Source organism: Paramisgurnus dabryanus, chromosome 4 (assembly GCF_030506205.2).
Source record: "Paramisgurnus dabryanus chromosome 4, PD_genome_1.1, whole genome shotgun sequence".
Lineage (NCBI taxonomy): Eukaryota > Metazoa > Chordata > Actinopteri > Cypriniformes > Cobitidae > Paramisgurnus > Paramisgurnus dabryanus.
In genome coordinates, this window is record NC_133340.1 from 28,745,431 (window position 1) to 28,770,679 (window position 25,249).

The 25,249-nt window shown below is 37.4% G+C and overlaps 1 protein-coding gene across 1 annotated transcript in view; it reads right to left on the reverse strand.

Moving 5' to 3' along the window:
• Positions 1-7,661: 7,661 nt before the first annotated feature.
• Positions 7,662-25,249, reverse strand: part of ptgfrnb (prostaglandin F2 receptor inhibitor b) — a 44,117-nt gene continuing 26,529 nt past the window's right edge. The window contains exons 6-9 of the mRNA XM_065254127.2: positions 22,726-23,133; positions 22,242-22,349; positions 11,798-12,103; positions 7,662-11,317 (exon numbers count right to left, since the gene is read on the reverse strand). Coding sequence (XP_065110199.1) covers positions 11,154-11,317; positions 11,798-12,103; positions 22,242-22,349; positions 22,726-23,133 — 986 coding nt within the window. The 3' untranslated portion in view covers positions 7,662-11,153. The remainder of the gene's footprint in view (positions 11,318-11,797; positions 12,104-22,241; positions 22,350-22,725; positions 23,134-25,249) is intronic.

Below are 25,249 nucleotides of genomic sequence, written 5' to 3' on the forward strand. Positions count from 1 at the left end.
CTTCTCATCCTGCACTAGCCATGTGACGCGCCAGCCGGACCTTATGTATTACTTAATCACGTCGAAAGGTCACGCATGATGTATGCAAAAGTACTGCTCCAGTGTTTACAAGTGTGGAGAAAGAGGAGCATACTAATTAATGTCTTTATGTCAGTTTATTGTTTAAAAAGGTCCACAAGTGTGCGTTTCACATATGTAACGTGTTACCTTTCAACTTGACTACATAATACGTAGGTCACGCTGGCGCATCACACGGCTAGTGTATGATGTCAAGTTGTTGTTTAAAAGTACTTATTTTCTATTATTATTTTGGCAAAAATGAGGATGGTTTTGCTAGATAAGACCCTTATGCCTCGGTTGGGATCGTTTAGAGCTCTTTGAAGCTGCATTGAAACTGTAAACTGTTAAGTCCACTATATGGAGAAAAATATAGTGGAAAAAGTCCACTATATGGACTGCGGCTGTGTCTGAAACCGCATACTGTGACAGTATGTACTAACTGAGATGAAGTATCTACTTACTGACAGTAGGTGATTTCTGTATCTACTTACTGACGTTAAAACAGTAGGTGATGTGAATCCTGGTAGTATGAATGATTCGGACGTACTACATCCACCATGTTGATACATCACGACATATACAGCCGCATCGCCGCTTTCTGCCATTCCTAATATGACGACATCTCTTCTTTTTCGTTGGATAACTCTAGTAAAGGATAGAAGTAGTGTCCGTCATATGCACACTTCAAAATCTAACTGTAAGTAGTAGGTCATCCGGGTACTTTCACCTACTGTTTTTGGAATATGAATTGGACATACTACTCGCCTCGCCTACTGCTTTTTGCCTACTATACTGTATATAGCAATGCTGACATCGCGGGCACACGCATCGAAAGTCTGGGTCGAACTTCTGGGTTTCATCCGGCTTGTTACTTTAGGATGTGTCATGCAATATCCACTTCTTGCCGCATGGTTGTAGTATTTATTTTGACTAAATACAATAAATATGTGAAGAAGAACCACCGGTAGCGTTTGATATTTTGAGCTTTCAGTCCTGAGGTGTTTTAATTAACAGCAACTGTTTGAAAATGTGTGCCACTTTCAACCGGTTGTTGTGCTCCCACTATACTCGGGGCACAACTGAAAAGTAGGTGTGACAAAATATATATCTTTTATATTGGTACTGATGAAATTTCATCGAAACCTAGGAAGGAGAAGGTATTTAAATAAATTGCGAAAATGTATCACGTTTGTGATGGTAGATTAGCGAACGTCCTGTAAGAACATCAGAACTGCAGGCATCGTTCTAAAAACCATGGGTCCGAGTCTGAATATGACAAACTAATTCCAACTAAATGGCCCATTCCAACTAAAACAGTAAATGTTCATGGTTTCATTTGAAAGAACTTACAAAATTCTGCTCTCTGTTAAAATTTCATGCAAATATCTGATGAAATGTCACACACCTTCCATTGACATCCGTAACTTTTCCCTCCGATTTCTAACATTAAAAATATCATAACTTTCTAAACCCTTAAAGGATTTATACAATCCAGGTATCTTTGTAAATGGGAATGTCTGCTGCTCTGTCTAGTCATGTGATCAATTTTGAGCTTTGGGGTTTTTGAAAGTGTTGTCATCATAGGCCCCACCTGTACGTTACCAAGTGCACCTACACTTCATGTTACTTTAAAACAATGATATTCGGCTTTACCTGATAAAAAAAACTTTACTTTCTTCATAAATATAAACATTATGGCATAAAATATAATGTGGGAATTTAGCAAATGAGTATTTTACATTTTAAAACGGGTCGTGTGGTGTTAGATTTTAGCGGTTCAGGTTTTAGTGTGATGTATTTCAGTTTAGTTCATTTCTTACATAAAAATCTGAATGATTTCTGAAACCATACGAAATTGTCAATACTCACAAACATCTTTAAATCCGTAGTTTTTGTTCATTTAAATTCTCCTCAAACGAACCGTTAACACCTCTGTTCGCACCCGGACCTACCTCGGTCACGCGCAAAGCTCCCTTCCGCCCCCTTGCGGTGAAATGGATTGTAACTAACCACTGATTTTGTCATGAAATGTTGATGTCCATAAATATTTTACTGCATGATTTGGTTTATTATCATTCATATATACCTGTACTTTAGAGAATACTGTTAGTTTTGTTAGTGTTGTTTTATAATTTTAAATGACCTGAACCATTCTTACTTTGATAGAAACAGTGACGCATAAAGGCTCCAATGGCTTTTCGGTGGAACCTGTAATTACCATTTAGTTTTGTCTGATGTATTGTTATCTTTACAGTAAATGCACAACTTTCCGCACACAATGAGATTCAATACTGTTTTACAACATACAGAACTGTGTTTCCACACCACTGTATGTCAACATTACTGTCTGTCATCATCTTAACAACACCGCAAAAAAAGATTTAACACACATACATGTCATCATCTCAAAAGAGGAAAAAGTCTGCTTCTGGTTACAGGAATTTTTTTGAAATATTATCTGATAACTGTAGCTTACATGGAAAATGTCACGTAGGCCTAGGTCTAGTAAATACAAACACCTATTTAAAAAAAATCCTTGCATTATATCATTTTTATTTTACAATATATGATTTTATGTATGTTTCGTAAATAATCAATAAAGTAAAGTATTACAATATATGCATTGATAATGATGAGATTTGTGTGTAAAGTAGCCTACAGGGGCAGACACATGGTGGCAGTATAAGCCTTTAATTAAGAAATAAGGGCAAGTAAGACAATGGAGAGAGGTAGTTAGTAGATAAAGATCTCTGTGCATGCGTTTGTGTGTGTGTTCGTATGTGCAGCAAAGGGCAGGTGTAATGTATGTAGGTCAACTCTTCATCTATGTCAACGCACTGAAGAAAATGTTTGATGTTTACTGGCAATGGCACAATTACAACTATGTCAGATTTTATCAAAACACAAAAAAACATGCAGTACCATACAAAGAAACAACAGCATGGCCATCCTATATCATCACTGTACAAAGGTACTACTACAAGTTAAAGTAGAAATCCTGCATATAGTATACAGTATGAGTTGTTTTGTGATTGACAGTTCTCTTTGAAGCCAGTAGGGGGCAGAAATACTCAACTATTCAAACAGCTGTCAGAGGTTGCATGTGAACCCTGTGGCTATGTTAAGAATGGCATACCACAACTTTCAATGACATACCATGATACAGTTTGTGCAAATCGTTGTTACAGTCAAGCACACTGATATTAAATGTCTGCAAATCCTGATACATTTCGTCCCATCATGACTTGTTTGCTGATCTTGTGTCATTCAATACAGTCTAACCTTTTAATGACGTTACCTGGTCAATGTCACATCTGGCATTTGATTATTGACCCCAACATACCGCACAACTTTAAATGCATGCTCTTCATTTTACATCATAAAATTCATTCACATTTTTAAACTCCTACACTTGCTCTTGTGGAGGATTTGTGGAGACAACTGTGTTTATCCCTTGAGGAAACAATCCCTGTCACATGACAGAGCAAACGTTGCTAAAAAAAGTGACCGTAGCTTTAAACAGAGGTGTCCTTCATAACAAACTGTTTCTTTACTGTGTGACTATACAGTCGCCTTTGACCGCAGGCCAAACCATTGCACATAAATAGTATGAGAAGAAAAATAGGTTAGTCGAGGCCTTGGGTCGTCTCACTGTTGCTTTGAACTGATTCTGTGGCTCAGCGGGAAACACGTGACCACAATGACAGAAACAGCTGTGATCTAAACTACATGAAGCCTCTCAGGTCATCACTCTTACTGTTACTTATAGAAGGTGATTATCATTTATATTTATAATTTTGCATTTAATCCAAGGTGACTTGAGGGCATTCAGGATACAGTATACATTGTATCGAGCCCATGACCTTTCGCAATGATAATGTAACGAGCTATAAGAACATATATGTAACAACACTGTTTAAGTTTAGAAGCAAGACAACCTTATACATTAAGTATTTTACACAGGAATCACACAGATTGTTATATTAAATGCATTTAGTGAGCACAACATAACTTTAACTCTTAATACTGTGGGCCAATGACGAGCTCGACAGCTTGATCATTATTTAAAGGAAAACTTTCTTGCTTTCAGCAACACTGAGATACGATTGCTCGCTTCTTATGATTGGGCACGAAACTTCTCACATGGTAAAATAATGAGGCTATTTTAGTCACACGACCTGTGATCAAAGCAGGGCCCTGTTTTTTTACGTACAGCAGCTGAACAGTTTTGGTTGTGGTAAATGTGTAAATATATCAGTGGCTGTTGTGAGAAGACATGATTGAAAACAGGAGACAATCATCATGATCACTAATATAGCTGCTCTGACTGTCTTGGGAAACAAATAAAGATGAACTACTGTAAAACAACATGAATATGGGACTTTAGAGAAACAAGAGAGTGAAAGAGAGAAACAGAGATCACTGGCTTGATATCTTGACAAATCTAAGTACACATTTAGATGTTGTTGAGCTCTCTTTTGAATTTTTAAAGGAGACTCTTTCCTGGGTTTTTCTCAGGAGAACAATCTGCTGAGCTCTCTGCTTTCTCCTTCCCATTTAATCCTAATGATGTCAGGGAGACGAAGACAAGATATTTAACAGATCTCATTTGCACCTCGTCTTTCCCGTGGGAATGATTACACGAAATTAAAGAATGCCTAACTCTGTGTTTGGCCAAGTAGTTTTGCCTACAAACTGCTGGTTAAAGGGATAGTTCACACAAAAAAATGAAAAATGTGTCTTAATTTACTCACACTCATGTTGTTCAAGGCCTGTATGCATTTCTTTATTTTCTGATTAACACAAAAGAAGACATTTTTTAATAAATGATGGTAAGCACACAGCTGGAAAAACAAATCCTATGGAATTCAATCAACTGTGTCAATCAACCACCGTCAACTGTGTGCTCATTTTATTAAAATATCTTCATCATAATTCACAATTCACAATACTTTTGTTTATCCAACTATTGAAGTCAATGATTTCCGTAGGCTGTGTGCTTATCATATTTTTTTTCTTTTGTGTTTACCAGAATAAAGAAATTCATAAAGGTTTGGAACAACATGAGGATGAGAAAATGATGACAACATTTTAATTTATGGGTAACTATCCCTTTAATGTATGTATTTAAATAAAAATTCTAGTGCAAAGGTCTTCAAACTTTTTCAAACCAAGGACCCCTTAAATCAGGGGTGGGCATTCCTGGTCCTGAAGAGCCATTGTCCTGCAAAGTTTAGCTCCAACCCTAATCAAACACATATGAATGTCATTTACAAATAATCATGCAGCATTTAAATACATTTAGGTGTTTCATTAGGGTTTCAGCTAAGCTTAACAAGACAGTGGCACTTCAGGACCAGGAATGCCCACCCCTGATTTACATGGATAAAGATGAGGAGCAGGGACCCCCCGGTACATGTAACAAATTAAGACTGGATTTACATACTTTTATGATAGTTTCGTTACAAAGATATTAACCCAAAATTTGCCTGCCAGCATTTTTTGTGATTTTTACAAAATGCCTTCCAGGAAAATTTTCTTCTATAAATATATAAACAAACAAATATATCAAATTAAAAACAGACCCTTTTCAAACAAGCAAACAAAATGAAAAAAAAAATTTAAATTGTAATTTTTTCTCTTTTTATCACTCTCAAATATGGGTAGGTTTCTTAAAAAATACAAAATTTTGAGCAAAAAGCTATATAAATAATTGCATTTTTGCTAAAAAGGAATTTTGCTAGAGATCAGATACCAAACTATTATCAAAACATACACAGAGCTTACGATGTTGTTAAATTAGTTTTTCCTTCAGTTTTTTATAATTGGGTAGGAGCGCCATCTAGTGGATAATAGCCAAATTACAGTTTACCATAAAAACTCGTCAGGAAAGCGTCATTGGCGTCAAAGCGTCAAAGGCGTCTTAATTGACAAGATAACTCGTCAATGGCGGGGAAAGAGTTAAAATATCTTTCCGCAAAACTACATAACATTTTAAATGAACTAAATTTGTGTTATTGTTGGAATATTATGCTCATGTTTTTAATCAAGTTTTAATTTTATTGTCCTATTAATGCATTTTTGTTTAATGCCTTATTTTTAAAAATAAAATATTTTGCATTCAAACAATAATAGGAGGACTCCTAGTAATACCACCACAGATCTGTTTTAAGGTACATTCACATTATAAGCGACTAGCAGTAGCAGAGCGACGCAATCTCATTGATTTCAATGTAAGGTCGGCGGCATCGGGCGACACAACAAAGTTGAGAAATGTTTAACTTTATGCAAATTATGAGCAACATTCGGGTGCGACTACTAATGACAACGAAGCAGGGGAGTTCACGTCATCTGCCTCTGCTCAGTTACTGGAGTGGATGTTACTCATTTGTTCATGACAACCAGATTTAGAAACACCTCTTTTGAAAGAGATGAGCTACACACAGCGACAAAGTCGATTATAATGTGAATGTACCTTTAGACCCATAAAGATAACTGCTCCACAGAGAGACAAACACCTTAACCACCCTTTAAAAACACAATGTCTACATACAGTTATGTATATTTATGTAAATATAAAATTATTCCTCAATATTATAAACTTCCTTTTTAACCAAAGTTTTGTGGGAGAACTGGCACACCCGGCTAAACCTGGTTTCTTATAAGGTTTATTCGACACAAGTAGCGTTTTGGTTCTTTGCCACTGTCGCCGTGTTGGATTGCTTACTGGGAGACCGCTGACATTAGCTTAGGCTTTTGTAAGTTCTTAATATAGCTCGTCCTGTAATGGTCCGGCTACAATCTTAAAGTTTCAATTTTGTGGGAATCATTGTGGATGAAATATGACCTTAATCATTCAAACATAAACACACATGCTGTTACAATAAAACATATTAAAAATGGACCCAGGACTGATGAATTTAAATTTGTGTATCTTCTCATACCCTCTCCATTTCTACTTTCAAACCACAGCTGGTTGACATTGTTGCCATGACAAGTGTAAGGCGGTGATGAAAAGCCAAAGGATTTTAAAGTGTCTTAACATTTACACTGATGAGTAAAGAGTCATGTTCTCATAACACTCCCTCACACGGTAATACAAACCCACAGATCTCACAGATTCAACAAACCTAATGAGCTTCACATGCATTCAAACTTTAGATTAGGGTTAGCTTTCAGTACAATGGGTTTTTACATGAAAGAACATCACTGTACCACGTTGCCATCATTAGAAAGGCTAAAAATATTTAGAGTTGCTAAAAGTGCGACACACATATAACTGAGTGACAAATTGGGACACTAAAGTGAAACTGAGAAACCAGACCGCAGCTAAACAGTAAAGCGGAAGATGCCGGATCAGAGAGCATATAAATTGCCTGCTGTATGCGACAAACGCCTTTCCCATCCCAAACAGCCAATCATCTGAAATTACGGTCAGAGGACATCAAAGATTTCCCACCGAGTGGAAAAAGGTTAAATAATAGAAAACATTTACTCTTTGAAAGATCCACAGAGAGAGATGAAAAAATAGAAAGCACTAGTGCAGAAATACTATGTGATGTTTGCATTAAACACACAAAAAAAAGATATGACAAAAAGTGTTGGTTTATAAACAAATTTATAAAAGAACAATAACATTTATGTATAGTAACAGCAAAATTGGCACAATATGAATATCAGATCAGATTTCCTGAAGATCACAAATGTCAGCAGGACGGTGAACGATAAATTTTGATGCATCTGCATGAATAAAATAATGCAAATGAGAGTTGTGCTACTGTTGTAATGACACCCAGATGCAAGTAAGATAAGACCAATCACAATTCAGTATAAGAATATGCCAGCTGAAGTTTTGAATTAGGATACTATCATCTTTTCATATTGCATTATTCATTTCAAACTAATGTTGGAGCATGACATCATTTCCTGTTGCTACCATTCACAGCATGCTTTAAAATAATTTCATCAACATCAGGACTAGATCTTTTATCTGATAAAACCAATATCAGTACAGGGCTGCCATGCAATCACTGTAAATATTCAGGATCTTATATGTGTTTTGTGGGAAAGTTTCATGGGGGACGTGGACAGGGGGGCTTTTGTGTCCTGTTAGCCGATGGCTTTAGAAGGGGAGACAAAGACCCTCAGAAAGACCCAAGTAGAAAAAGGCCGAACACTGCCCTGGAGACATCAGTATAGAGAAGAGAGTCTGTTCTGACCCTAATATACAGCACAGTCTTTCAGCTTCATTAGTTCTGTGATAGGACAGAGGTACAGAACACAGAGTCTTAAAGACCCCGGCCCAAGGCACAGTTTCAACCCAACCCTGACCTCTCTTTATGTCTGTAGAGTCCTAACTTTAACTCTTTGAGAGCGATCACACTACACATTTTGTTCTATCAGTGGCTACACAACTTCTCTTTTGCTCAGATATTGCTAAGGAGTTGCTTAGTGGTTGCTATGGTGTTTGGTGTTTGCAAGTGTATTGCTAAGCAGCTGCTAAGGTGTTCTGGGGCTTGCTAGGTTATTAAGGTAGTTGCTATGGCATTCTTGGTGTCTACATGGGTGTTGCTAAGCAGCTGATAAGGTGTTCTCGGGGTTGCTAGATGGTTGCTATGGCATTCTTGGTGTTTGCTAGGGTGTTGCTAAGCAGTTGGTAAGGTGTTCTAGGGAGTTGCTAGGGTTGTTAGGTGGTTGCTGTAACATTATTAGTTTTTACCTGGGTGTTGCTAAGCAGCTGGTAAGGTGTTTTAGGGGGTTGCTATGTGGTTGCTATGGCATTCTTGGTGTCTGCATGAGTGTTGCTAAGCAGCTGACAAGGTGTTCTGGGGGTTGCTAGATGGTTGCTATGGCATTGTTGGTGTTTGTTAGGGTGTTGCTAAGCAGTTGTTAAGGTGTTCTAGGGGGTTGCTAGGGTTGTTAGGTGGTTGCTGTTGCATTATTAGTGTTTACCTGGGTGTTGCTAAGCAGCTGGTAAGGTGTTTTAGGGGGTTGCTATGTGGTTGCTGTGGTATTATTACGATTTACTTGGGTGTTGCTAAGCAGCTGGTAGGGTGTTCTGGGTGGTTGCTAGCATTGTTAGGTGGTTGCTGTGGCATTATTACTGTTAACTTGGGTGTTGTTAAGTAGCTGGTAAGGTGTTCTAGAGGGTTGCTAGGTGGTTGCTGTGGCATTTTTGGTGTTTCTAAGCAGCTGGAATTGTGCTAGGGGATTGCTAGGGCTGTTTGGTGGTTGCTGTGGCATTATTAGTGTTTACTTGGGTGTTGTTAAGCAGTTGGTAAGGTGTTCTAGGGAGTTGCTAGGGTTGTTAGGTGGTTGCTGTAACATTATTAGTTTTTACCTGGGTGTTGCTAAGCAGCTGGTAAGGTGTTTTAGGGGGTTGCTATGTGGTTGCTGTGGCATTATTACGGTTTACTTGGGTGTTGCTAAGCAGCTGGTTGCTAGCATTGTTAGGTGGTTGCTGTGGCATTATTACTGTTAACTTGGGTGTTGTTAAGTGGCTGGTAAGGTGTTCTAGATGGTTGATAGGTGGTTGCTGTGGCATTATTGGTGTTTCTAAGCAGCTGGAATTGTGCTAGGGGATTGCTAGGGCTGTTAGGTGGTTGCTGTGGCATTGTTAGTGTTTACTTGGGTGTTGTTAAGCAGCTGGTAGGGTGTTCTAGGTGGATGCTTTGACATTATTAGTGTTTACCTGGGTGTTTCTAAGCAGCTGGTTGAGTGTTCTAGGGGTTTGCTAGGTGGTTGCTGTGGCATTATTACTGTTTCCGTGTGTTGCTAAGCAGCTGGAATAGTGTTTTAGGGGGTTGCTAGGGCTGTTAGGTGGTTGCTGTGACATTATTAGTTCTCACCTGGGTGTTTCTAAGCATCTGGTAAGGTGTCCAAGGGGGTTGCTAGGTGGTTGCTGTGGCATTATAAGTGTTTTGTGGGTGTTGCTAAGCAGCTGGTAGGGTGTTCTAAGGGGTTGCTAGGGTTGTTAGGTGGTTGCTGTGGCATTATTACTGTTTACTTGGGTGTTGTTAAGCAGCTGGTAAGGTGTTCTATGGGGTTGCTAGGTGGTTGCTGTGGCATTATTAGTGTTTCGTGGGTGTTGCTAAGCAGCTGGTAGGGTGTTCCAGGTGGATGCTATGGCATTATTAGTGTTTACCTGGGTGTTGATAAGCAGCTGATAAGGTGTTCTGTGGGTTGCTAGGGTGATGTGCATTGTTGTTAGGTGGTTTCTATGACATTCTTGGTGACATGCTTGGGTGTTGCTAAGGTGTTTTGGGTAATTATTATGGTGGTTGCTAGGCTATGTTTAGGTTGTTAGCCAGCTAGCTAGATAAATTATGCACTCGGTCATGGGTACATAGTAATTTAAGAGTTTTAATACACTTCTATTTTTTCATTTTTTTACTTCGTACAAAAGAACACTGACTGACATCATCAATGACATCATATCCGTATTATAGCCCATATATGATGCCTGGTCTAAAACATTAATGCTTAAAATGCTGTGTAATCTCCCCTTAGAATGACCATTAACCTATCAATCTGTCCTACAATTAAAAAAATAATTTAAAACAATCTCCTGGTCAGAACCAGTACATTTCGGACGGGTGGGAGAATGTTAAACAGGGCATACAGTACAACGCTTATGTCACAAAATCACACATAAAACAGTGTTCACATTTCGGCATGGGTTTAGCTCCTCCCATGTCTCAGCAAGTGACAGTAGCACCATAGTCAGAAGAAAGAAGTTTTAACCCTGATCTGGAGGCAGGTGGCTCTTTGGAGCTTAATGTTGTGTAATTAATCCTTCAATCTGTGAAAACTGCGAAGCATGGCGGGTATCTCATCAGTCTCTAAAAACGCTTCTAAAAGATCCATAAAACGTCTTCCTGCTGACAGACTATGTTTAGTGCAATATATCGGTTAAATGCCCTGGCAGTCGACGCTGAGACAGTAGTGATTTTCTCTGAGAATCCAGTTTCTTCCTATGGTCACGTCCTCACAGGCATTGCACGATAAAGTCTTTCAACAAGCTTCACCTGTCCGTCAAGCCCTCAACATGGTGTCCAGGCAGGAAGAGAGCAGCTACTGAGATTCTGTGGTTGTCAATCCATCTCAAGCTCCATGAGTTTGGTACGAGAGCGAGGAGAAGATGTTGTGCTTTTAAAGCAAAACCGAGCGCAAACCAAACCCAGTACGAGAGAAAAGACGCCCACTGTTCCCGAAGCACAGATCCCGTACAATAAAGGCAGCTTCATTGAATTCCACACTAAAAGAAAAACACAAAGACGTCAGCATAAATGGGACAACACTAAAGCTACGACTCGTGTGCTGGATTTTTAACACTTCTGAAGTCATCCGAAAAGTGAGAATATTTGCATATTTCTCTCATCGTACGGCTTCATAAGATGTAGTGCACATTCCTTTTTTATTGTGTTTTTGTCCTTTTGAATAATATTATATTTCATTACAATATAAATTGTATTGAAGAAACTCAAACAGGTTTGCAACATCATGAGGGTGAGAAAATTCTCATTGTTTACTGTCAAGCGTCTTAACATATTAAACCAGTTGCAAGCTCCAACATGCATTGAGAACCGTAGCCAAATGTAATGTCGTGGGAATGAGTGTCAAACATTGTGTTGGCAGCTTCCCAATAATGCTCTGTATAAAAGCATGAGAAATTGCTTTAGATGGAGTGTAAAATGTTGCAAATCTGTTCCACGTCAAATGGTTTAAATCCGCTCACATGCAAACTTCACACTGAGGAAGACTTTCGTCGAGGTAACTTCAGGAACCTTGCTCCAGATCCCAGTAGCGGTCGATCGTATCCAGGGCGTTACGGTACAGTAATAGTCCCCGGCGTCGCTGTCCTGGGCGTTATGGATGTTCAGGGTGAACTTTCTGGGTCCCAGCCGCTCCAGACTGCAGTCACTGCTGTCATTGCGAAGAGTCTTGCGCACGACGCCCCAGCGATCCACACTGGCTAACAAAAAGGGGCTACTGGGACCCTTCAGGCGACCCAAAAACCATTTGATCTCATATGCTACATCATCTAACAGAAGAGAAATGAGAGATAACACATTTATTCAAAATACAACAGTGTTTAAAATACATTACAGCACTTTCACCAATAGTTATTGTCTTGTTAAAGTATTCATAGTTTAGAAACTATGAATATACACTCACCTAAAGGATTATTAGGAACACCTGTTCAATTTCTCATTAATGCAATGATGTAATGGTGTGGGGGATGTTTTCTCGGCACACTTTAGGCCCTTAGTGCCAATTGGGCATCATTTAAATGCCACGGCCTACCTGAGCATTGTTTCTGACCATGTCCGTCCCTTTACGACCACCATGTACCCATCCTCTGATGGCTACTCAAACACAGTATTAGTATGGTGTTCCTAATAATCCTTTAGGTGAGTGTATTTCCCATTAAATCATGAAAGAAATGTTGGATGATATTATTGAGTTGATGTGCTGTCACAGACTATTTTAACACGTCTCATCGCATTTTAGAAACAAAACTATCTATTACATAAGTTATAGCATTCACTTTTTAATTAAAATATTGTTTCATGCCAGTAGGACACAAGAATGGTCAAGAAAAATTGCCCAAATTATTCAAAACAACAACAAATATTCATTCTTTCCTTTGAAATTATTTAAGGATCGTCTATGATCTGTACAATGCCCTTTTTATTTTTAGTGTAGCTGAAAACTACAGAGGTCTTTCCAAGATCTTTGAATTGCGAATGGTTCTGCTCTGTTTCTTGCTAACGCATATTGCTTCAGCGAACTAAAGATCCATTAGAGACGTTACATGCCCTATAAAAAGCACACAGAGGCTGGCAGAGAGATGCACAGATGTGTCTGCTGTTGTATGAGAAAGGCTATAAAGCTACGCCGATCCCAAACTAGCAATTACACTGACTGTAGGACGACCCACTGCTGTCAAACCCACGCGCCCATTCAAAGACTCGTCCTTTAGAAACGCTTCTTCACAGAAGACAATGAAACTGATGAGAAACAGACGGAGGAAGATTTCACTGCTCGGGTCATTAGAGTTGGGTTTTTATCATCAACATTTCGATGTTTCTCCTACTTGGAGAAACAAAAAAAATAAGAAACAAATCTATGAAATTAATCTTTAATGTACAGTAGATGCATGGAGCTGTTAAATTAATATGGCTAGCACAACTCAGATTAGAAGAGAGCTCATATCTTTTTGATTTTGGTATTTTGGTAAACCTAAGCACAGTTTGAGACACCTCAGTGAGTCTACAGTGCATTGGTTTACAGCCAATCATATTTGAGTCTTATTAGATTTTCTGCTCGGTCTATAATTACAGTTATTGTGCCGTGGATTCAAAGGACTACAGCTCATGCAGATCATTATAAACCTCATATACGCCCAGGAAACTGTTGTGATATAAACTGGGAATTTTGGACAATAGGTGATTTTCCATGAATAGAAATGACCAATGGAAACCAACCTTACTGATGCCTTAATGTTAAAAAAGCCTGTTGCTGAAGTAAACAATGCAGATTAATGGAAGAAACTATTTAGCTGAAAAGTAACGCATGCTGCTGCCAACAATGAGAAAACAAAACTAGATGCATTCAGCAATCCCAACCGAGGCATAAGGGTCTTATCTAGTGAAATGATCGTCAATTTCAACAAAAACATAATTAAAAATAAGCACTTTTAAACCACAACTTCTCATCTTGAACCAGCTGTGTGATGCGCCAGCGCGACCTTACTACGTATTATGTAATCCACGACAAAAGGTGATCCATTGCATATGTGAAACGCACTGAAACTGAACTTTTCAGTCACAAAAAACACCTGCAAGGCCTGAAAGAGATCAAGCATCAGCCAAGAAAAAGTAACTAAAAAGTAACGAAAGCATTACTTTCTATGAAAAGTAACTAAGTAACGCAATAAGTTACTTTTTTGGGAGTAACTTAATATTTGAATGCATTACTTTTAAAAGTAACTTTCCCCAACACTGTTAATTAGTATCATTCCACATACAACAACGTCTGAACGCTCCTCTTTCTTCACACTGGAGCGGTACACACATGTCATGCATGACCTTTCGATTTGATTACGTAATACAGTACGTAAGGTCACTCTGGCGCATCTCACGGCTAATGAAAGATGAGAAGTTGTGGTTAAAAAGTACATTTATTGCTAGGTATGCCGCGGTTGGGATCGTTTCAAGTCCTTTGAAGCTGCATTGAAACTGTAAACTGTTGAGGTCCAATAAAGTCCACTATATGGAGAAAAATCCTGAAATGTTTTCTTCAAAAACTGAACAAAGAAAGACACAAACATCTTTGATGACATGGGGGTGAGTAAATTATCAGTTTTTTATGAAAGTGGAGTATTCCTTTAAGAATAAATGTATAGCAAAATGCTTTCAAGCAGAAATGTTAACATTCAATTACACCTCCATGATCTTGAGCCGGTGTTTGAATGTGACCTCCTATAGTAATGCATATTAAGTGATATTTATAGAGTCTGTGGATAAGGAACAGTAAATGGTCTCACAATGGTCTGGTATGGTTTGGTCTGTGATATGTGTTGACGTGTTGGCCTGAGGGGATTTACTGTATGAATGGTGAACGGGCATCAATTTAATGAGCTCAGCCCAAAAGATTCCCACAATCACAAATCTGTATGACGCACATAGCAATTTTATGTGTGTAAAAGGGATTCAGACTTATATTTTGAAACAGACCCTGAAGTGTGTTTACAGTCAAATCTTACCCCTCATTTACACCTCATTCCCACGTCTGCAGCACGTAACCGCTTTGGGAAGGTTTTGTTCCTAAATGCGTTGCCAACTCACACCAGCAGCATTTCAGACGTGAAGTCCATTCATGTTTTTCTTGATATTTCATAAATATTTCATTTAATCCGAGTCTGCACAGGGTGCACTTTGCGGAGAGCCGCTTCTGGGATGGTTTTGAAATGTGCCTGGTGTAAACACAAGCACTGACTAAAGTGGCCACTATCAGCTCTGGTGGCCTTGGTTGAGCCGTAACCCGCCGCAGATGTGTGCAGTGTACATGAGGGGTTAGTTTTTGAAGTATAATGAATTCTTAATTGAGCATTTTAACTTGCTTTATAATTTAACATGCTGTTGCTGAAGATGCCCTCCGTACGCAGGGTTTCCTGGTGAGATCTTGAGGTGGGTTTATTTATTCATAATGAAAACAAGTTAAAAACGACACTGCAAAATATTTTTTGTCTTGTTTTCAGAACAAATATAAAAAAATCTTAAATTAAGATGCATTTTTATGATGAGCAAAATGACCTAAGAAAATAAGTCTAGTTTTTAGACAAAAAAAACCCCAAAACATAAAATTTAAGTGAATTTGTGCTTGAAACAAAAAAAATTCTGCAAATGTGGTAAGAAAAAAATCTTGAATTTTTTCTTAAATGCTTACGTTTTTTTTGCTTGTTTTAAGCCTAAATTCACTTAAATTGTATAATTGGTATAATATAAATTCTATAACATAAAGTCTAAAAACTAGACTTACTTTCTTTTAATTTAATTTAATTTAATTTTGCTACTTGTACTGAAAACAAAAAAAAAGTACTCTGTAAGAATTTTTTAGCAGTGTACAATGGAAACAATAAATGTATAAATGTGCACTAAAGACATGAATAATGCTGGTCATTCTGAAAAATCATTTCATTCTTATTATCTCTCAAAAGTCTCTAACATAGTGTAACTCTTCTGCTGCTGATGTCTAGCAAACATAAATTCAATTAAATTATAGTCATTTGTTGTTTTTCTGAGTTGCAGCAGATTCAATTGATATTTTATTGATATTTTGCACTAGTTTTGTTTTCTTGTGATCAGTGTTGGGTAAGTTACTCAAAAAAAGTAATTAATTACTAGTTACTAATTACATCTTCAATCATGTAATTAGATTACTTTACAAATTACTTTCTCCAAAAAGTATTTAATTACTTATTAATTACTTTCTAAATCATATTTAGTACATGATACAAGGATAGGCTTGAAATGGCTCGAAGAAATAATATACAAAAGGACATCAATTATTCTGGTCCCACTTTAGGGTCCAGTTCTCTCTATTAACTAACTATTAACTACTTTTGCCTCAATATACTCCAACTACAGCTTATTAATACTAAAGAAGTTGTTAGTTTTAAGTATTGGTAGAAATGGGAGGGTTAAGAATGTAGAATAAGGTTTTGCAGAATCAGGCATTAATATGTGCTATTAAGTATTAATAAACAGCCAACATCTCATTAAAGGAGTAGTCCACTTTATAGATGGGGTCCATTGACTTTTCATAGTAGGTCAAAAAAATACTATGGTAAGTCAATGGGCCCCATCTTTAAAGTGGACTACTCCTTTAATATTAATGCTAATAATAATCAACCAGTTAATAATGAGAATTGTAAACTAAAACCATGTTGAATCCACTATTGTATTAGTACTATACATAATTGTTTTAGAGTCCATACACAGTATTTAGTTACATCAGAAGTAACTGTTATTAGATTACAAGAAAAATAAGAGTAATCCCTTACTTTACTTTTTCAAAGGAAAAGTAATTAAATTACAGTAACTAACTAGATAGAAAAGTTTGAAGACAAACTTTATGTTGGCTTGACAAAGCCTAGCCTGAACGTTTAAAACAGATTGAGAGAAATTTAAAACAAGTTTAGTTTAGTATTATAACTTTCCGTAAACATGATACCAAAAGTTACCATGTTAGCATGTTTAGCACTAAGTTAGCATGATGCTAACATGAATTAGCATGAAGCTAGCATGATGCTAACATGAATTAGCATGAAGCTAACATGATGCTAACATGAATTAGCATGAAGCTAACATGATGCTAACATGAATTAGCATGAAGCTAGCATGATGCTAACATGAATTAGCATGAAGGTAGCATGATGCTAACATGAATTAGCATGAAGCTAGCATGATGCTAACATGAATTATCATGAAGCTAGCATGATGCTAACATGAATTAGCATGAAGCTAGCATGATGCTAACATGAATTATCATGAAGCTAGCATGATGCTAACATGAATTAGCATGAAGGTAGCATGATGCTAACATGAATTAGCATGAAGCTAGCATGATGCTAACATGAATTATCATGAAGCTAGCATGATGCTAACATGAATTAGCATGAAGCTAACATGATGCTAACATGAATTAACATGAAGCTAGCATGATGCTAACATGAATTAGCATGAAGCTAGCATGATGCTAACATGAATTAGCATGAAGCTAGCATGATGCTAACATGAATTAGCATGAAGCTATCATGATGCTAACATGAATTAGCATGAAGCTATCATGATGCTAACATGAATTAGCATGAAGCTAACATGATGCTAACATGAATTAGCATGAAGCTAGCATGATGCTAACATGATTAGCATGAAGCTAGCATGACGCTAGCATGATTAGCATGAAGTTAGCACGACGCTAACATGAATTAGCATGAAGCTAGCACGACGCTAACATGAATTAGCATGAAGCTAGCACGACGCTAACATGAATTAGCATGAAGCTAGCACGACGCTAACATGAATTAGCATGAAGCTAGCACGACGCTAACATGAATTAGCATGAAGCTAGCACGACGTTAACATGAATTAGCATGAAGCTAGCACGACGCTAACATGAATTAGCATGAAGCTAGCACGACGCTAACATGAATTAGCATGAAGCTAGCACGATGCTAACATGAATTAGCATGAAGCTAGCACGATGCTAACATGAATTAGCATGAAGCTAGCACGATGCTAACATGAATTAGCATGAAGCTAGCACGAAGCTAACATGAATTAGCATGAAGTTAGCATGATGCTAACATGAATTAGTATGAAGCTAGCATGATGCTAATATGATTAGCATGAAGTTAGCAAGATTTATTATGAAATTAGCATAAAGCTAGCACGAAACTAGCATGAAGCTAGTATGACTTAGCATGGAGCTAGCATAAGGCTAACATGACCAAAAGACCCAACCCCCATGTCTCTATGATGTTCGGATCCAGAGATATAAGGCTTTGTTTATTATGTTGCTAGGGTGCTCATATTTGGTTGCTAGGGGCGTGGCTTAATACCTCAATAAGAATCCTCCGAGACTGATTGGATGCCTGAGTAAAATGAGCCCACCCCCATGTCTCTGTGACACTGTGCTGCAAAGATATCCATCTGGGCATTTTATAATGGCAGTCTATGGGATATGTTGCTAGGGTGCCCAAAAATGGTTGCTAGGGGCGTGGCTTAATAGCTATGGGGCGATCCTGAGAGACTGATTGGATGCCTGACTAAATTGAGCCCACCCCCATGTCTCTACGACACTCTAAAGTGAAGATATTCCATCTGGGACGCTTTTATTCCCTTATATGGGCATGTTCCCTCCCCCATTATAAGTCAATGGGGAAATTTGGGTGGTCCTTACGCCCCAGGGGTGAAACTTACACCCCAATGTGATGTATGTTCTTACACAGTCTGCCAACCTCTTCAAATGTGGTAACCCACAAGTTTCTACAAATTTCTCGCTTGCAGCTATGACCCGTCAAAGTTTGTCGCAATGTTAAGTCAATGGAAAATTTGGGGTGTTTGAGCGCCCCGTTTAGGAATTCGGTAGGTCCCATCAGTTAGAAAAGTCATAGCACCCATCTACGGACCAGTCTTAAAAGTTTTGTAAAGTTTTGTGGGTGTAGCTTGAAAGCTCTAGGAGGAGTTACAATTGGTAAAAAGTATGAACAGAAGAATAATAATAATAATAATAAGCTTAGATCGAAGAATCTTTGTCAAGCCAACATAATTACTTAGTAACTAGTTACACCCAACACTGCTTGTGATACAGTATAAACGCTGCTTTGTGCACTAATTGTGATTTCAATATTAATATTTATTAGAGCTGTCAAAAGATTAATCACGATTAATCGCAAACAAAATAAAAGTTTTTTTTGCATAATGCATGTGTTATTATATATTTATAGATCAATATACACACATTCATGTATCTATTTAAGAAACATTTACATGTGTGCACAAATATATTTAGATATATTTAAAAAAAAAAATTAAAAATAATTATACATAATAAATTTTTTCTTAAATTCATACATGGATGTGTGTATTTATATATACATAATATTTACACACAGTACACACACACATATATTTTGCAAACACAACATTTTATTTTGTATGCGATTAATCGCAATTAATTGTTTGACAGCCCTACTATTATATTTCACTACTTAAATGGGACCAGGGTCTGTTCTGTTCCAGATGAAGTTTTCCTGGGACAAAAGACACGCAGAGTGTTACATAAGACACAAAAGAGGACTCTTCATCCATCAGCTTACCAACATCACTGTGCAAATGTTGTGTCAAGTGTTTGGCCTTAGGAAATAATAAAGCTGAAGAGAATAAAAGATATTACAAGACAGATGATGCAATGATTCAAAGCATCCTCGTGGGTAAAACTACACAGTATTATGTGTCTTTGGGAAATATCGCTAACGTCTGAGTCGGCACATCTTAAACTCTACGGGGCGGTTTCCCGGACAGGGATTAGACTAGTCTCAGACTTAAATAAATTTAAGAGCTGTCCAAACTAAAAACAACTTGCACTGACATATCTTAAAATACACCAGTACCTTTTGTTTTGCCGGGAAACCACCCCTACAAGATATAAAAGGAAGGATTAAGTTAGGCATCCACAAAACCACTGAGCAACTACACTAAAACTAAACTTGAATCATATAGGAGTGTGATTTAAAATAGTAGCAAAACAGTTAATGTTCACTATAAATATGGATTCAACAATAAATATTGCTCTTTGAGGGATTGCATTCTTCACAAAGAATACATTTCTTGCTTCAGACTGTTATCAAAATAAATGTTTTTGCTCTTTTTTTGGAAAAGCCTTCACATCAGGAGTGCAATAAAACCAAGCCCTAAAATGACATCTAGGTAGGCATCTCACTAAAATTGGAAACCACCATCGACATACTTTCTCATCATCTGGTTTGGGCTGAATCCCACAATATCTATCCTATCTAGTCTACATCAGCATATATTTTTGGATATTTTTTCATTGTGGGATTTATTAAGCAGAAGTTATTTGTCTTGTGGCTGTGCGATAGATCACTGCACATAAAATCTTTGTCGCTCACAGTGACATTTCACTGGTGACCCAGTTTCTTACATCACTTCTGAAGGTTTACAAAGTCTTTTTCCAACATTAAATATTCATTTCCACTTTTGAACTGCAAGATGAGCCAAGAACAGACGGGTCTGAACATGATGAACAGCCTCGTATCTTTATCTATCCCCGTGCACAACCGGTCACAGCCGCACCTTACAAAAGTGCAAACTGAAGCTGGCGTTATATCAGATCAACATACAGAATAACACACATGATTGATTATAAACCGCTGTCAGGCAAACCCAGAAAAAATTCACAGCTGTTTCAGCAAAACTTTAGCCGATGATGAAGAGTTATGCAGTTATGGTTATCTATCATTTGGCAGACACTTTAAACCCAAGCAAATTACAGTGCAATGTGCATGTTCCCGGGATCGAACCCACAACCTATTGAGCTGTTAATGCATGAGCTACAGGAACGCTTTTGAGAAAGGTACTTAAAAAAGTTCAAACACAACACAATATTAAATAAACCAGATCTGTTGTTAATATTATACAGACCACTTTTAAAGAGATGCTGCTCATTTTTGAAGGTCTTTATATTGGTACCTTGAAATCAGGTTATTTACAAGGTACCATCATTTATAACATAATGACGATCTCACAGATGTTTCTATAGAAATGGCTTTTATAGAAATTGTATGAAAGAAATTCATACAGGTATGTAACAACATGAGAGTGGGTAAATAATGCCAGAATGTTCATCTCTTTAACATAAGGTAAGTGAAAATTGAAACTACATTAAAGCTGGAACTAATTATTTTAATAATCGATTAATCGGAGTATTTGTTTTTTTGATTAATCAACTAATCGGATAAAAACCTAAATATCTAAATATCTTTTTTATTTTTTTGCTTATTATAAATAAATAAAACCCTAAGTTATGATATTCATGTGTAGAAGTGTACATTCAACACAATGGGTCTCATTCACTAAGCATGCGTTCGCACAAATGTGTGTGTGAGATGTGCGTACGAACAAAACCGTGAATCAACACAACTTTCGTATCAAAATTTCTTTTAAATGTACAAAACAATTCAAGAACAACAAATACCACACGTGAAATTTCGTGTTTTTTCATGATCGTATCACAAATTTCTGTTTACGTGTCATTGTCAGGTATTGGTTACTCAACTGTTTTTTCTATTTTCTTACCATTGTTGCTTCGGTTTAGTGTTAGATTTACATAAAATGACGTCCTTACTCAAACCCAACTCTAACCCTAATGCCAGGCGACAATGGTTTAAAATTTAGAAAATAAAAAAATCTGAATGTATAAACCAATACTTAAAGTGACATCCTAACCCTAAACCGAAGCAAAAATGGTAAGAAAATTGGAAAAACAGTAACCAATATGTGACAATGACACGCAAACAGAAATTCATAATACGATCACGAAAAAAAAAACGCGGAAATTCGTGACAGTATCATGAATTTTTTTTTTTAAATAACATGCCTATAGGTACGTAATTTTGTGAGACTGGGTAGCGTAAGTACGAGTATAAGAACAAATTCATTAGTGTTGTGAATTAGGAGGAAATGTTTCGTGAGAATTTCAAGTGTGTGTAAATACGAAAAACTTGCGCAATTATTAGTGAATGAGACCCATTGAGTTTTACTAAAATAATCTTTGTGATTTTAATATTTTAATTCTTAAATAAAAAAAGGTTGTGTAGCTTTTAAATATTAAAACATCTTTAAATGTCAAAATATAAAAAAACATACTGAGTTCTCTTTAGGGATGTGCTGTGAGGAAATTTTGCCACAGATTTATAAAATCATTTTAATCTTCAACAGCTTATTTAGTATTAAATGGCGACTAAAAAACATAAATACAAAAAAAATCCATCATGACAACAGAGTATTTTACAGTATGTGGTTCAATAAAGGATAGAGAATTTTCCTCTTGTGTGTTTTGTTGCTGATGAGAATGAAGTGTGTACTCACCTGTAGTGGGCAATGTCCCGGTAACCTTTACATCACACATCATCTTTGCAGTTTCCCAGGGAAAAACACTCACAGTGTCTGAATTGATGGACACATCGAATGTGGGACCTAGTGAGAGTTCACCAAAATAGCTTTATATTAGATTTATAAAAATAATCATCATTCTTCCATCAAAATAGAACGGAAATAAAAAAAATCATATTAAAAACTGATCCATGACCTTAGCTTTATCTTTAAAAAAACAGATTCACAACTGTAAGCTTAAAAAAGTAACTTGCAATTTTTTATTTTAACCAGAGATGGCGATATAGAGGCAACAATTACAGAATGCAGCTTTAAATTCAAATTCAACAGATTTACAAAAAAGACTGATCGATTTGTGTTATTTCTTAGATAAACTGGTGGTTTACCACCTATACATAACTGAATGTCAATTTAGACGTGTTTTTATGAGATTCACCCAAATAAATCCCAACATTTTCACCTCTGTGCTCAAAAGCAATCTGGACTTTATTGGATACCCCTTTGGCCATCTCCATCCAGTCTTCTCCAGGCTGCTTTGACCAAGCTTTCATTTCACACGAGTAAAACCCCCGATCGGTCACCTGCACCCCTTGGATCCGGAACTGGAATTCTTTCTTCCCGGTCTTTACCAGCATCAGGTTGTCTTTTCGGCCAGGTTCAGCCCAGTCCTCCAGTTTCAGGACCATCTCAGGACCCAGCGATGCCAGTTTGCGGCTCGGCGATCCTACGGACTCCTCTGATAGGATGAGAATGGAGAAAGCGGTTCCCTGCGGCAGGTTTTGTGCATTGGCCTGGCAGCTCATCTCAAACGTAGACCCGGTCGCAGTAGCTTCTCGTAGCCGTCGGGCCACCACTCCGAGGACGGGACCTGTTCGAACAGATGGAGGCCATTAAGTCTCCCAACCAACAACTGAGCGATAAGCAAGGCCATTTTCCACTGCACTATTTTTTGTATGCAGCTATACAGAGGCCATGTTTTCTCATGCACAGACGTTATTGGTCTCACATATCACAATATTGGATAATGGCAAAATTATGCCAAATGCTTCAGGAAGCCATTATAGCTGCAATACGGTTTCAAACTGTCAGAATAAATCACAGCATGTGGAGAAATGCATCAATCGCACAAACACACAGCAGCATGAGGTATAAACTGCCATCAGTTATATCACCACATGAAACAGAGAATTCCTCATTACAGAACATACGATCGGCACAAGCGTTCCTGCCGATACGGGTCTTCCTGTTATGTAACAATGGAAATGCAAAAGAGCAGATGCAGAAAACCAGCGAGATGAAATTTTACATCACACGGTTTCATCCAGAGTAAAAGTGTGAACCAATTTACACATCTCCAGGAAAACAGACATCTATTGTGTTTTTGATATTTAACAATGTATTACTCAAGATTATGTGGCTCTTTTCTGGCCTCTAAACCATTAACACAAACGAAGCACAATGTTGTGTATAATGTTTTACCGCTTCACAAGCGTAGAGAGATGAACTTGAAATGGTGGTGACAATAATACGGATTTCGTCGCTTGACAAGGCATTTAAAACCATCACATAACTACTCAAGTTAACATTCCAAAGCTATACAAGAATTGCAGGGCAGAAGTTTTTCAAGTCATTCGGTGAATCCAGACACCCCCCCAATATCATACAGGCATAATGTGAAGCATTCAGGTTGTTAAAAACTCCTTACCAGGTTGGATTTCACAGAAAATAGCTGCGTAATATATATTTGCGCAAAACTGTAGCGTTCTTTTCTAAATGTCGTCAAAAGACTATTGTGTAATGACGGCATTTCCACGTCAACTGATGATAGTACGTTTACTTATATCACATCCACTACACTAGGAATTATTTTTAACTAAAGGAGACATAAGAGTATTATCCAAACATTAATGCCTAAAAAAGCCTCTTATACTTAGGAATGGCCACATATAGATGTTTCTTGGAGGTAATAGTAAATTATTTTAAATCAAATAAAATGTAGGAGTGTTATCCAGACATTGTTGGCAAGGAAGGTCTGTTATACTTGGGAGCAGACACATATTGAGGTGTTTCTGGTAGGTTTGAGTATTTTGTGACTTACATCAGGTGACCTGGAAATGGAAATAAACTTTCCATAGCAGTTTTGCGAAATACACCTTTTCCGAATTGCCTGAAAAACCACCTCAGGCAAACTTAAAACAATTTTTTGCATTATATGGGAGTTTATGCAAAATTAATGTGTTTCCATTGGCCCTTATTTTTAATTCGCAATGTCAATTTGTGCAATTTTAAGGGTAATAGAAACGCAGCTATTGTCAGTTGTTTTCCAACTAACATAACCTGCAATCTTATGTTTCAAATGGAGATGGCGATAGAGAGCCAAAAGTTACAGATTGCAGCCTTAAAGGGACAATCCACTTTGTTTGAAAATGTGCTCATTTTCCAGCTCCCCAACATTTGATTCTTACCGTTTTGTAATCCAGTCGATCTCCGGGTCTGGCGCTACCACTTTTAGCATAGCTTAGCACAATCCATTGAATCTGATTAGACCATTAGCATCATGCTCAAAAATAACCATAAAGTTTCAATATTTTTACTATTTAAAACTTGACTCTTCTGTACAGGGTCGGACTGGGAACAAAATTCGGCCCTGGCAATTTCTCGTGGAACGGCCCACCACTGGACCGATGACCCCCCCCCCACTCCACACACAAGCCCACCGATACCAAAATCCCCCCCCCAAACCCAATGCTTTGATTTATTGAACATTTATATTAATTTCACAGTATAGTTACAATTCAACCACCTCAAACTCTCTTTGCCATGAACAAAGCTGACACTGTTTGTCAAAGCACCACAAAAACACTTTTACTATTTTTGCATTGTTATATGAAGCAATACTTGTGTAGATGACCCCTTTTATCAAACTCTATTGAATACAATAATATGTAAAGTATATTAATGATAGACAGTGCAGGTCTATAGAT